This window comes from Anarrhichthys ocellatus, unplaced genomic scaffold (assembly GCF_004355925.1).
Source record: "Anarrhichthys ocellatus isolate YVR2014 unplaced genomic scaffold, GSC_Weel_1.0 scaffold2, whole genome shotgun sequence".
Classification (NCBI taxonomy): Eukaryota; Metazoa; Chordata; class Actinopteri; order Perciformes; family Anarhichadidae; genus Anarrhichthys; species Anarrhichthys ocellatus.
Window position 1 is genome coordinate 2880125 of NW_022280032.1, and position 14020 is coordinate 2894144.

Genomic DNA, 14020 nt, shown 5'->3' on the forward strand with positions numbered 1-14020 from the left:
AAATGTTGGGTCATAGTTTTTATTCCTTTCAGAATTTATGCTGATTACAATGAAGGTTAGTATCCCATTCAGTCCCTGCCCCTATGATTATAATTTCATAAGGTTACTGGGAGCAGCCTTGCGTGTTGTGTTTGAACTATATGGCGCTTCAACAGCGGTGGCTTCTGTAGTCTTTGTGGCAAATGAAGGACTAACTTTTAAATTTGAGAAAATGTAAAAGCAAATCGGTCTGTTACAGTTGTTGGTTGATTCAACGTAATAACTGAAGTTTAATGAATTATCATAGTCAGCTTTGCATGAGAGAAGATGTTGAACTATTTCAAAATTTGCATATCAACGCTTTGTTTATCTATTTACAGTAGATTTCTGCTATCAGTGCAGTGTGTTATGATACATTATAAAACTAAAGAAAAATGCTCTGTAGTCCTCTTAAACAATCTGAAACTGGTGTTTTTATGCTTCAAGCACACATAAAAGTAAGACTGTCAGACAGAAATGAGCAGTGTAATGAATAGGTTCCACACATGTCCAATTTAACTTGTGATCTGAGGCTACAAGGCTGTTTAAGAGGAAAAGCTTCTTCTTCCCTGTTTGAAGGTGGCTCAAAGTGATCAAAGTTGATTCTAATGTGGTGAATGTGGTTAATCCCACCTTGGATATTTTCATATGAGACGGAAGGAAAGGTGAATTACTGACACAAATAAAGGTTGCACATACGGTAGTACCAAGCATTTTCAGAGGTTGCTATTCTTGCTGCTTTTAATGTATCATTACTGTAACACAACATTGTCTTCTACAAATGATTATTTTTAAACTAATTTGCCACTGGATCATATTCACTCGCAACAAGCTGCTCCAATGCAAAGTAGTGCAACCTTGTAATACTGCAGCGAGCATTGTATGTCAGAGAGTACAATGCTCATTAGTTCAACTCCCTAATCCCTCAAATCTGCATCGACTTTTTCAGTATATAACCAAGACCATAACCCTTGTCAACATTTAACTAAGTGCTTTGGTTGTCCAGCCATGTGATGAATGTGCCATTACCACAACATTTACAGAACCTTCATCAAGTGTTCTGAGTTGTCCAAACATAATAAATGAAGGCCTTAATTATGCTTTACTTGCCATGAGCTGATACTGCAGGAGGAAACAAGGAAAACACTTTGAGAGTAAAGTTGAACAATCTCACCACTGGGTGCAATGTTTAGAAGCTGCTCTGGAGCTTTTGATCACATCACCTTCATTATAACGTTGATCGTTTGGATTTCAATTAGATGCTGAAATGTAGGCGCCTCTCATCCATGTCGGCTTAAAAATGGACATTTATTATTTATTCTTGACTTTAGCGACAGCAGTTGACAAAACAATGGAGAGTGATGATTTAGCAGCATAATCATACATAATCAAAGGATCATCTCGTTTCCTCCAAAGCGTATTAGGTTTGTACATAATCCACAGATGGTAAAGAGTTTATAAGAGAGAGGAGTCTGTCAAAAAGATTTATACATACAATATATTATTATAGTAATACAGGTTGGGAGGTTAAAACTTTCCAGCTGGCCAGTGTAAAGGGGGAATTGACCAAATGATCTTAGCTCTACAGAGTTTATAACATGAAATACAATATATATGTTGAAATGTTTGGCAAAAAACCTGCATGGAATTGAGATAAGTTCAAGTGTAAAACTTTGCCAGCGATCACTGTTTGACCTAACATTGAACACTTCCTGTTGTTTTAACCCAAGGCTGTTCAGTTTGTCTGGTAAACAAACCGGTAGCCCGCAGTGCTTCATACCATTTTTAACAGTGAACAATAAGTTGGTGTGCAGTCAATGAAACAAACATATCAGACTGTGAAGTAATGGATGGTCGGATATGTCAATGAGTCCCCTGCTCTGCATAACCGTGTCTAGTGTCTTTATCTGTGAAGGAAGCACAAAAGGGAATGCGATTGTAAAATCGGCAGAAAGGATTACGATGGGTGAAATGGGGGGAGGATTGGCAACAATGACGTTCTTTACCTCTTCATGGTCACACACAGTTCCACTCATCAAGGATGCAGCCATGTCTTTCAGTCAAACAATCCAGCTGCTTTCAAAGTGCATTTTTTGTTAAACATATAATATTTAATTAGCGGACTAATGCACTTAAAAAGACCCAAGGACTTTTCCTCAAAGACGAAAAATTGGCCTTTTGTCCATTGCCCATCCAAAAAGTGCTGTAGATTTTTTCTTTCACTTCTAATTGCATTAAAAAAGAAGTATAGGCCTTTATGCAATGTTTCAAAGACATTGAAACACAAATGCAGCTAAAGCAACTCCTTTCAAAGCTTTTTTGTGTGTGTGATTTCCTTTTATTCAGATATTGCATTGAGATTTTTAGTTATTGTTGAAGGCCTCCCAAGGCTGCTGACCCTTGGAATTCTAATAAGACCCCCTCCCAATTTACAATTGTTATAAATTTTAATTTGCTTAAAACGGTCTAACATTGTATTCAAGGTAAGGTTTTACATTACACTGACAAATACAGTATATTATATTAGTATGCACTATAATAAAGGGCAGCAGATTTAAAAAAAAAAAAAAAAAGGTTTTTCATAGAATATTGAAAACTCTACTTAGTACACATGCTCTATATTCTTGTGTTATATAAAGTCATACCACCTGTTTGAATCTGAAATAAAATGTAAGTTCTTATTGTTTTTATTCTGTCTTTATTATCATTGATGCATATAGAATAATAAAATTGATGCATATAGAAATATAAAATGTATCACTTTATTGTGTCAGAGTATGTAGTTGTAGTCAGAGATGGCAAAGTTGATCTGTCTGCCAGCCTTTTTAGACATTCATGGTCCCCAGAGGATTAATCATACTGTGAGCCGGACATTTATGCTTTCAGTGGAATGTTTCAACAACTATTCGATGGAGATTGTCATGCAATTTGGCAGAGACATTCATGTTCCCCTCGGTATGAATAGCTATTAATATTACAATTTGCCTGATCTCTATTAACCCTAACCTTTCAGTAAACTTAGTTTTAATTTCATGTAGCACGTACGTAATTATACCTGCCTTATGTTGAAATGCTGTTTTAAGCAGTTGTACATAACCTGAAAGTAAAAAAAACAAACATTCACTTTTCAATTAAATGCAGACTTCTAAGCAATGTTTTACCTACAGAAAGGCACAAACAGTGCTTATTGTAAAACATGGGCAACTCAATGGCAGAGCAAGGGTCAATTATTACCCTTTTGAATCAAAAGCATTCAAATGATTAAGCATCATTAGCTCTAAGCTCAAAGAAGATGGAGCAGCACCAAGACCGTTCTGTGCGTTTTAATGAGTAGTTGAGCCTTCGTGATCATACAGAGTGGCTTTGATGCCTCATTGAAAGAGCCTATCCAACACGTCTGAAGGGGGCTCCTTCTTTGTGATAACAATTTATAACTCATATGATCTTGGTTGAGGCTTGATTGGTGAGGAAGGAAAAGAGAAAGGATTTTGTTATCACTACTCTTCAATATGTTTTTTTAGAAATCAAAAACTCCAAAAAGGTCATAGTATAGCATGTTGAAAAAGGTCATAGTATAGCATGTTGAAAAAGGTCATAGTATAGCATGTCAAAAATGTCATTGTGTAGTAAGTTGAAAAATGTCATAAAAGAGTCAAAGTACAGTTTGTCGACAAATGTCTTTGTATAGGATGTTTACAAATGTCATAAAAAGTCCTAAGTATAGTATGTTAAAAATAATCAGAATATAGTACGTAAAAACGTCATGGTATAGTATGTCAAAAAGTAACAGTATAGTATGTTGTAAAGTACAGTATGTCGAAAAATGTAGGATGTCAAAAAGTCATTATTTTAGAAAAATATCATAATATAGTTTTTTCGAAGTCATAAAAAGTGATAGTATAGTATGTCAAAAAAGTATTAAAAAAGTCATAGTATGGTATGTTGAAAAATGGCATAAAGAATATATAGTATGTCAAAAAATGTCACATCATAGTATGTTGAATATGATTAGGTTCCTAATAAATTAATTCACTGACCAACAATAATGTTAACGGAGAGAGGAATAGATCTGACACAAGTGGTTTCAATAACTGCAGATAAAGTCCCTGCACACAATTTTTCTCTTTTTAGAAGATGAGAATAATATGGATATTTTCGCTTTTTTGATTGGCATCACACCTGAATTAAATGAATTTAAAGCTGCAGGGCATCAACAGTTCAATGAAATCATTTTTTGAAAAAAAACAAACAAGTACTGTATTTTAAGAGTAACATTTTTCAAAAGCTTTCTGTTCTGTATTTTATTTTTTTTAAGTATAGTATGCCATAAAAAGTATTGGTACAGTTTTTTGTAACATTACTGAAAAAAACTCATAGCGTAGTGTAACATTTTCATTTAAAAAGTCATCAAAGTAATGTTGTAGTATGTCGGAAAATGTCAGAAAAAAAAGAAGAGTAAATACACTCCTAAGATTTTCTTTGTGGGAAACACCACAGCGGACACAATATTATTCAAGCAGAGGATTGTTATGCGTGGTCGGAGGTTATCTCATTGGCCTCATTGGGACAATTCAAGAGTGACTCAGTTGAATGACCACCGAAAACTAGTCCCTCAATTTGATTTTTGTGACTCATTTCCAGATGCAAGCCCCACCCAGGTATGATACTCCGTGCACACAAATTATTTAAATTATTTACGAATTTGACTCGGGTCAATTTTGTATGTTTTTCTGACTGCTAATCTTTTTAAATGTAGCTACGAGTAGCTTTAACAACTGGGATATCATGGAACATTGCAGATTACACCCGTTTCCTCCCTGGCTAAATGAAGTCTGTATATGAATGTATACATCAAGTTATGAAGTATGACTGCACTGTATTGAACTATGCTCTCCCATGTTGAGGCGCTGAAAGCTTTGCATGCACTCACACAGCCATGTACACACAGGAACAATCTGTCAAGTTGCAAACAGCTAAACGTTCATCCTGCAGAAAGGAGAAAGGAAATGTAAATTATGATGACTTATTTCACGAGATTAGCATGGCAACACAGCACAAGTATGATTTCAAACACCCCTCCCAACTAAAAGCTATAGCACACATACACACACACACACACGCACACACACACACAAAAGTGCACACAAAGGAGTGTGTGACAAATTTGCCGGCGCCCCTTGCAGGGTGACGCTACAGTTGATTTGGGAATTACATTGAGATTTATGATGTGGCTGCATATGGCTGAGCCCTCTGTTCCTCTCTCTCCGAAATGCTGGGATTGGCTGCAGCGAGCACCGGCGCCGTGGCGTATACACCACAGCACAGTCAGTCTGTGTGGCATTACCTCACACACATACACACACACGCACGCACAATGGAACAATAGGCCACATTTTACTGTAATGGGCCACCAAAATATAAGGACCAAGTGGAATAGCTCAACTTTGGAAACAGAAAGCCTTGTGTTTGGAAATTATTAGATGCCTGGAAAGTAAGAGCACTCTTTAGAGTAATGGAAAAAAAAAATCCTGCAGCACTACCTGTAGTTTGTGCGCAGTGCTTTCACGTGCACAACACAATAGGTATGAGTGCTTTTCCGCATATAAACAAATTGTGCAACTCCCATCTGTCCACAAAAGTCAAAGAAACACATGAAGCAATGATGAAGTGACACATTTATAAGGAAAATCTCAAGTCTTTACTTCTTATTTATTTATTTTTTTTGATTGTCTTTCTCACCAAGTTGTACTGACACTTTTTAGAGCCAAAGCTGGCTAATAAATACAATGAAATGTTAAAACGCACAATTGAATTTCAAATACAATACTCATCACAAAATGTATGCGACCAGGAAACTTGTGTTCTGCTTCTGCAGGTCACAAGTGACAAGAGCATGAGGTTTCAAAGAGATCAGAGGCGATGTGACCCCTTTAGGCGGCACTAGAGCTGCAGCAACAAAACTTGCTTCAATAAATGAAATGCTTCTAAAGAAATGGCAATTTACTTGTGCCTAGCATGTACGAGGCTTCCTATAGAGTCCAAACATGTGACTTTTGACTGTTCTAATGTATCATGTTGAAAATCAAACAACAAATTCACATTAGTCAATACTAAAAAAAAACTAAAAAAACAGAATTTATATCCAGTGCTTAGGATGCGTATGACACTAACAGAAATGTCTATGCATGAGGCTTTTTTTTACTGTGACGCAAGCAAAAAACAATGTTCAGTCCCAGCTTGTGAAGCTTACCCAAGTAAAAACTGCCAGATATGGTGAGAAACATGGAGCCACGAAGACGAGTGAAACAGCTAACAGCTAAAAAGAGCACTCAGAGACCACCCCAAGGTCACAGGTTGTTGAAAATGTTCCAAATGTAGAGTGTGGTGAAAAGAGACAAAGAAAAAATATTGTGTCTTCAGAGAAAGAATGTGACATTTGAGAAAAATAGAGGAAAAAGCGTGCACACCCAACGAGGTGCTGACCACTGGGCCACAACAAGACGGAAGAGGAACATCTTGTTTCAGACTGGAGTCAAACCTTGCTCTGACTGAGAAGCTGATTAAGAATCAGGCACCTTTTTTTCCTCCATTCTTCTCTTAATAATTTACTCGTCTTCAAAATATACATGCAATGTAGAAAACGGTGCCCTTTAACAGACCTCTTAAACCCATTTCTTGAAACTATATAAATTCTTTTCTCAAAACACAAGTTTGGTTTATCTTTCCCACGTGATGCTGAGAAGACATTTACGAATATTAACAGGCTAATAATAATAGTAACATTTTTACACTTTTGTACCGATTCAAAACACAATTCAAAATACAGTGACGGGATCCAGAATATTAGAAACTGTTTTTCTACAGTAGGGTAACACTGGGGCTGCTCATCCCCTTTTCTCTGACGCTGGATGAACAAAGCTATAGGGACACTTTTAAGACTCACGAACTCTTGAAGTGTCTTAGCAGAAATTTAATGTCTATACCTTTGGCCAGATTGAAAGAGACAGACTCCAATACGAAATGTTACAGCACAATGTGCTAAGTGTTTGGCCTCAAGGAACTATGGGCAATGTGGTTCATGAAAGCACCAATGCAGTGGAATTGAAGAACAGACTCTTCTAACTACATCTCGAAGCTGGAGGGGCTGCCAGAGATTGAAGTGTGTGTGTGTGTGTGTGTGTGTGTGTGTGTGTGTGATTGTGACTGAGCGAGCGTGATGAAAACACATCCTCCCTGAGCTCTGCCTGGGATTGGGCCAGGAGGGGAGCCAACAGTTACCAAGTAGGAATTCATCTCATCACCTAGAAAAAAGCTGATTGTATAAGACTTTTCTTGCAGCATTGGAAGTTAAGACTACAACATCCCAAGCGAATGTGAATGTAGGTTTGGCACATTTGAAGTAAATCTGTACAATGCCTGGGTACTTTCTTACTTACATACTTAGTAATAATAATAATAATAATAATAATAATAATAATAATGTGATATAAGGGATTTTGCTCCCTTTATTTCGATGACAGTCTGAAAAGTCCTATCACTCTTTCTGTATGAAAACAAAGAAACAAAACAACACATTCACAAGCTGGCACATCATACCTGAGCTGGGATATAAAAAAAAAAAGAAACAGTAATGTAAGCAGTTTGTCAGAAAAACAAGATGTAGATGCACTGTATTCGTAAGAAACAAAAGTAAGACTATAAGATTACAATAGCTAGGATTTATATTAAAACTTTTAAAATTTCAAGTTCCGACAGTCCAGAGTTTGTACAGGCAGTGACCTGTCAGAAAAAAAGTCTACAGAACAAAAAACAATGAGGAAACAAGAACACAACAAAAGTAAATACATAATGATAAAAACTAAATCACACCTTAAACATTAAGACCAAATAGCTGTTGAAGACCAATTCCTGATGTTTCACAATCTATGCATGCTCTTTACAAACCACACAGTAATGTGTCCGTCGCTCATTTGTCCTTCGTCCCCTTCTTTCTCGTTCTCTTTCTTTCCTCTAACTCTTATTCGCTCCTGTTAAGATTGTCAAAGTGTAGGAAACGGAAGGTCATTGTCAGTTTGATGTCTGCACGTCTGTTCAGGTTGTTTTCTTGGGTCACGTTTGTTTCCATCAGCCCTGTTCTTCAAATGGACGTCTTTCGAGATACCGTTCAAGAACTTTCTGAGCATGGCTGCTGAGTTTGGATCCTGTCTGGGCATGCTCAGTGCATGACGCAACATGTCCTGATGCTTTGCTTCAAGGTCTCTATAATAAACTGTGTTTTTAAAAAGTGTCTCTGAGTATAACAGGAGTTTCTCTCTTTTTTCTCTCTTTTTACAACTGACACCCTGAGCACACTCAGTTGGCACTGACGGCCTCCCGTGTCTCGCGGTCACTGCTATAGTCTGACTTGGGCTCGTCCTCAAAGTCCTCGTACATGTCCATGTCGTCGGCTCCGTTGGTAGGGTCCCTCTGCAGATCCAACGCTCCGACCAAACCGCCATTGCTGCCCCCGCCGCCAGGCTCGGACTTCAACCCGTACGTGCTCTGAATGACAGGGATGGCAGGTTCAGGGCTGGCTGAGTTGCTGGAGCAGTCTGAGGTCAGGTGTGGGGATGTTGTGGCTGTGGCCATGGTTATGGCGCCTGGGTAAACTACTCCGCCGGGGCTGTTGCCGAGAGTCATCGGTGGCTGAGGCCTGAGAAGCAAGGAAAGAAGAGAAAGAATGGAAGGGAAAACTGTTAGGTATTAGGCATTAAACAACCTTGATATACATAACACAAGGACCATGGAATTAGAATGAATAAAACATCAAAGAAAATTACAACAGAAACAAAACAAGACTGAGGCCTGAGAGGACATGATTGTCTGAACCAAATTTCATGGCAATCCATCTGGTAGTCGTTGAGACTTTTCACACAGAAACCCACAGATGTTAACCTCATGGTGGCGCTAGAGGAAACGTTAGGGTATCACTTTGAATCAGTAGGATTCATCCACTGGAGATCATGAACGTCTGTACAAAATGTAATAGCAATCCATCTGATGATTGTCGAGATAGTTCAGAAACATGTTGTGTCTGTCGGACGTGGCTAAAAACACAAAGACAGGCTGCATGTTTTTTTAACAATAAAAGGATTTAGTCACAGCAACAGTTAGCATATATAGCATGGATGGATCGCCGTTTGATCAGATACTTATTAATTATAACCTTCTTTAAACAAACTGCTTTGAACAAAACATTCATTCTGAGACCACTTAAGTAAAACAGCAACAGCTTCTCATCTGGCCGGGCATGTCCTAACACGCAGCTCTCCCTGCCAGCTCACAGCAGCATCGGCTAAATAACCTGTTAAGATATAGATGGAATGAGGGTAGATGCACATCACTCAAGCAGGCCCTCTGGCTCCTCAAATTAACCACATAAAGCAGGAAAATTGCCGTCACTTTTCTCACCTAACAGTTTTCCCTCCTTAGTCTCCTGAAACAATTACCACTGTGCGCTCTGACGGACACATTTTCACATGAAATGCTTTTTTAAAACAACACCGGTTTAGTTATATGGAATGTGTTCGTATGGAATCTGGATGTATACTGGCTCCCAGTAACTATTTGATTTAGCTTAGATTGAAAGACCAGGCCTGTAGAATCATGAGCTATTTTTTTTTTTTGTTGCATTAACTTGACAGTAGATGTGGCATTGAGCCTGTGACGTCTGCCTCGCTCTCGTTTACCTCTCATACATCTGCTTACATTTCATATTCCACTATGTCTGTCTGTGTCCAATTTCACTGCCCGCAAGCGCCCGGCATTGTCCTAATTTAATAAATGACAAGCTATTAAAAATCGCTCCTATTCAAAGCTGTGGCCTCTGGTAAATCCATCTCAAGCACAGGCCACTGTGATGGCTTTAAACACATCCATGGCTGGTTCCTATTAAGACAATGCCACTGTTTTCCCCCTCTCTGCACTGACTACACTCTAAAATATAATGCTATTCAGCGCATGTTAAAAGGGTTTTGTAGATACAACCGGGAGGTTCCAAAAATAAATCTTTAATTAATGGTCCATAAACCCTCTAGCAAATGGAAGTAGTTTAAAATATTTCTTCTATATTCATACTGTGACACATTAAGAAGAAATACCTTATATACAAGAAACAAAGTTATTTAAAAAAATACCAGATTGAATTCATGAATTACATTTGGATGTTTTTTCTTTTATCTAGCTAATTAGATTTGCTTAAACACCTGTATTCAGGCCAAGGTGGCGAGCAGAACGGCATGCTTATTCAAGAGACAACCGAACTGAACGGTCACAGGTGCAACAGTCAATTAGTCAAAGTGTTGTTGAGTGAGACACATCGCCTGTGTGTGACCAAAGGCATGCGGCTGTCAATGCACAATGACCCCTCTTAAGAAATAAGCAGAATTCCTTCTAATATTGTATGTAATTACAATGATGGAGAAAAATGTGTTGGACAAGCTATTTCTTTAGAATTATTAAACCTTGTAATTAAAAATGACGCTGTGATATTCAGAATTCCATTGCAAACTGTGTACAACACACTGTGCAGTAGTTCCACACATTAGACTGTCAGGTTGAGTTTGAACATCGTCTTTCACTGCAGCTCTCTTTCAAACCACGAGGAGCACTTACACAGAAAGCTGTGATGTCCAGGGAAAACTCTGGTACTCACCCCACAAAGAACTGCCTCATCTCCTGACGTCGTGACCGCATCATCTGCTTGTACTCTCCGATGCGCAGCTTCTTGCCATCGATGATGCAGGTTCTCTTGGGCCGCGGCTTGTACTTGTAGTTGGGATATTTCTCCAAGTGGATCTTGCTCAGGTGGGCCTGCTCCTCATAGTACGGCTGCTTCTCCTGGTTGGTCATGCCTTTCCAGCGAGAGCCTGGAGAAAAGGACGTTTTAGTTTTTAGTTATCTCCGTCTAGGAGGATCATGCGATTGCTCATGTGTGTCTGTGAGTGAGTGTGCACCTCTGTGTCTGTCCACAGCTAATCTCGCAATCTGCTGCAGTAAACTGCATCGTATTTTGGGTGATCAGTTATGGCAGCATGCTCAAGGATCTCTCGTGGTTGCGGTGACTCACACTTTCTCAAAACACCTTTTATTACCCATTTCAAACTGCTGCTGACTGCCTGCTGACTCCTCACTCACTGCTATTAACGGCCACAAGGACTTTTGGGAATAACAAAAAAAGGCATTGACATGCTTTTCTACGCTGTTTCAATGTTACTGGTTGAGCAGAGTTTACATCTACAATAGATATAACGAGCACTGAATCAGTGATCCGACAATGCTGACATACTGTCACTTCAGCTGCACATTAAATCAATCATACAAAAGAGTGACAGAGCCGTGGTTTAACCATGAAAACGTCAGCATTTCTGGTGTTTTTTTAAGGTTGGATGTTGTCATATGAACAGAAACCATCAATTCTTCAACCAAGGAGGCTGTTCAGGAGTGGATAACACTCTGCTCCCTCTTGGCTCGAGAAGAATTATGCATTGTGTACTTCTTATTTCCCCCGGTAAGAGGACCTTCTGAACAAGTGGACAGGGCCATTACCGCAGGAACGCAGCACATCTGCAAAGCACTCTGAATATACACACCCCGTCTCGCTTCTCTGTTTATCAAGGTTTATCACAAACTAGTCTTGTACTTTTGTGACACAGGAAACAATGTTTTTTTTAAGCCTGCCACCCACTCCCCAAAGTCCAGCTGTGTTATTACGTTGGAGAGACATGCATTGTACACATGCAGTCATGTACACAATTCTGCACTTTAGATTCTGCTTTTTGCTCCTATATTGCCACAGAGGCTTGATAAATTATAGGGAAATCATTTCTAAATGCTTCCAGCAAACAGGATCTTACTGTTAATATTTGCCTGCAAACATCACTTTCAATCGAATAATTCAAACATGACTATTTTTCATAATAAGGTAAGAAGTACATTTCTGACTTAAATTAAGATTCTGTCAGTGAAACTGTTGCACAAATGATGAATCAAATAGCATTTTGTCAAACACAAAACTCCCTTTTAACAAATTTGCCCCTGGGCATGAATAAAGTATATATCTATCGATCTATCTTCATCAGAGCCCATTCAAAGTTCCAGGTCAGGAGGACAGACCCACTTAAGAAAAAGCAATTTGTTAATGTTGCTCAGGAGGAGCATTCAGCAACCCTCGAGCTGACTAGAGGCCTGCATCGGACAGTGGTGGTCCTTAGAACATTTACCGAAACAACCGGTGTGCTCAGCGCCGTGTGAATGGCTATCTGTGTCGAGGAGGTTAGTATCAACACGGCTACATTATAACTGAATGAATCCATCACACTAGTCAGGCTTACATAGTGGAGCTCTGTGTGTGAAGTGTTCACAGTTTAAAAGCATACTACTTCTTCTTATAGTCTGCAGCCTGAGCGGAGAGGCTGACATGACGAAAAATGTCCCGGTTTGAGGACCATCAACTGTCAAATACACTGCGCCTCTCAACAAGATGGTGGCAAAACCTCTATTGTAGCCACAAATACTTTTAGCTGATGACTTGTGTGTGTGCGTCTCCAAGGTGTTGACGCACACCATTTATACACATTCTTACTGAACAAATAATCATATTTCTTAATAGATAGGTTTTAACACATATTTTATGTCCCAACGCATCCAAAAGGTGATAAGTTCGATAGGAAAAGAAACTGATTCTTGTAATTTGTAAATGAGTTTCTCTGCTCAGAAAAATGATTAAAAGATAAATCTGTAATATCTCACCGAGGATCTTGCTGATGTTGGAGTTGTGCATGTCAGGGAAGGTCTGCAGGATCTTCCTCCTCTCGTCTTTGGCCCACACCATGAAGGCGTTCATGGGCCTCTTGATGTGGGGCTCGGCGTTGTTCCTGCCCCGCGCCTCCCTGAACACTCTTGCCTCTGTGATGCTACTCCCTGTAGTGACACAAAGGAATAACATTCTCAGCATGCCCATCTTTGACACATTCATCTGTCGTACTTTCATGCTTGAAAATGTGGGATATTGCACTGATATGGATGAGCCCTTCCTGTTTGTTTCTTCAGCCCTTGATCCTTGAGAGACGATGTATAACACAAGTATAACAAAAGTGTGATGGGGGTCTTGCTGGGATGCCCTCAACATGCTCACACAAACACACATGAGCTATACACACCGTAGTCAGTTGGCTTCCGCCTGATCGTATCTCAAGGCCTATGCTGCTGTGTTTAGTCCTCTGATTCCAAACTAAACCACAATGAGCACTCCTCATCGCCTGTAAACACTGTGTTTTATGAGTAACAGGTGGGTTGGGAGAAAAACTTTAACACCAAGTCAGTGTCTTTAGACTACATTCAGAAATGGTGTTTTATGCACCAGTAACTGGTAACTGCATGTACTACGTAAAAGAAGTGTTGCTATCATTCGTTATCAAATGATTTTTTGCAGTAAACTTCATTGACCATTAACCACCACACACTCGCTGTATGTCTTCGCCTGCTCTTGTTTGCATACTTGCACTGAGTGGGATCTTGTGTCACAAACACTCGTTGCGGGAAAAAAAAGGAGAATTCAGCATCTTGTTATGTATTTGTGGGAAGATAACAGTGTGAAATTGTTCAAGAGCGTAAACTGTTGACATTGAACACTCTGTTTAGCTGTTGAGGGAGTCCTTCACCGTAGCATCCCGAGAAGCACAATAAATATTTGTATTCCCTGAATACCTGCGTGTTCTGGCTTTCTGGAAGATGCTTTCTTCTTTATTGCGGATTTCTGAGATGGCAGAACACCAGAAGTAGGGCCTCTTCTATGTGGGGCCCACGGAGTTAAGGGTCACTGGTATCAATTTAGTCTGAACAGGATGTGACTGCTTATAACTGAGACTCTGCTTCTCAAAGCTCCAGCAACTCCTTCCTTGGATATCCCTCTAGCCTTCCATTTTCTACCATGTCTTTCCTGCATCTGCATACATTTCTGAAT

General features: G+C 39.3%; 1 protein-coding gene across 4 annotated transcripts in view; it reads right to left on the minus strand.

Annotated features, from left to right (window-relative positions):
• Positions 1-5715: 5715 nt before the first annotated feature.
• The window catches only part of LOC116394626 (transcription factor SOX-6-like), a 104090-nt gene continuing 95785 nt past the window's right edge, over positions 5716-14020 (minus strand). For all 4 annotated transcript variants that reach the window (XM_031867871.1, XM_031867880.1, XM_031867889.1 and 1 more), the window contains 3 exons: positions 12808-12978; positions 10712-10925; positions 5716-8710 (listed from right to left, as the gene is read on the minus strand). In XM_031867871.1, the coding sequence (XP_031723731.1) occupies positions 8371-8710; positions 10712-10925; positions 12808-12978 (725 nt within the window). In that variant the 3' untranslated portion in view covers positions 5716-8370. The remainder of the gene's footprint in view (positions 8711-10711; positions 10926-12807; positions 12979-14020) is intronic.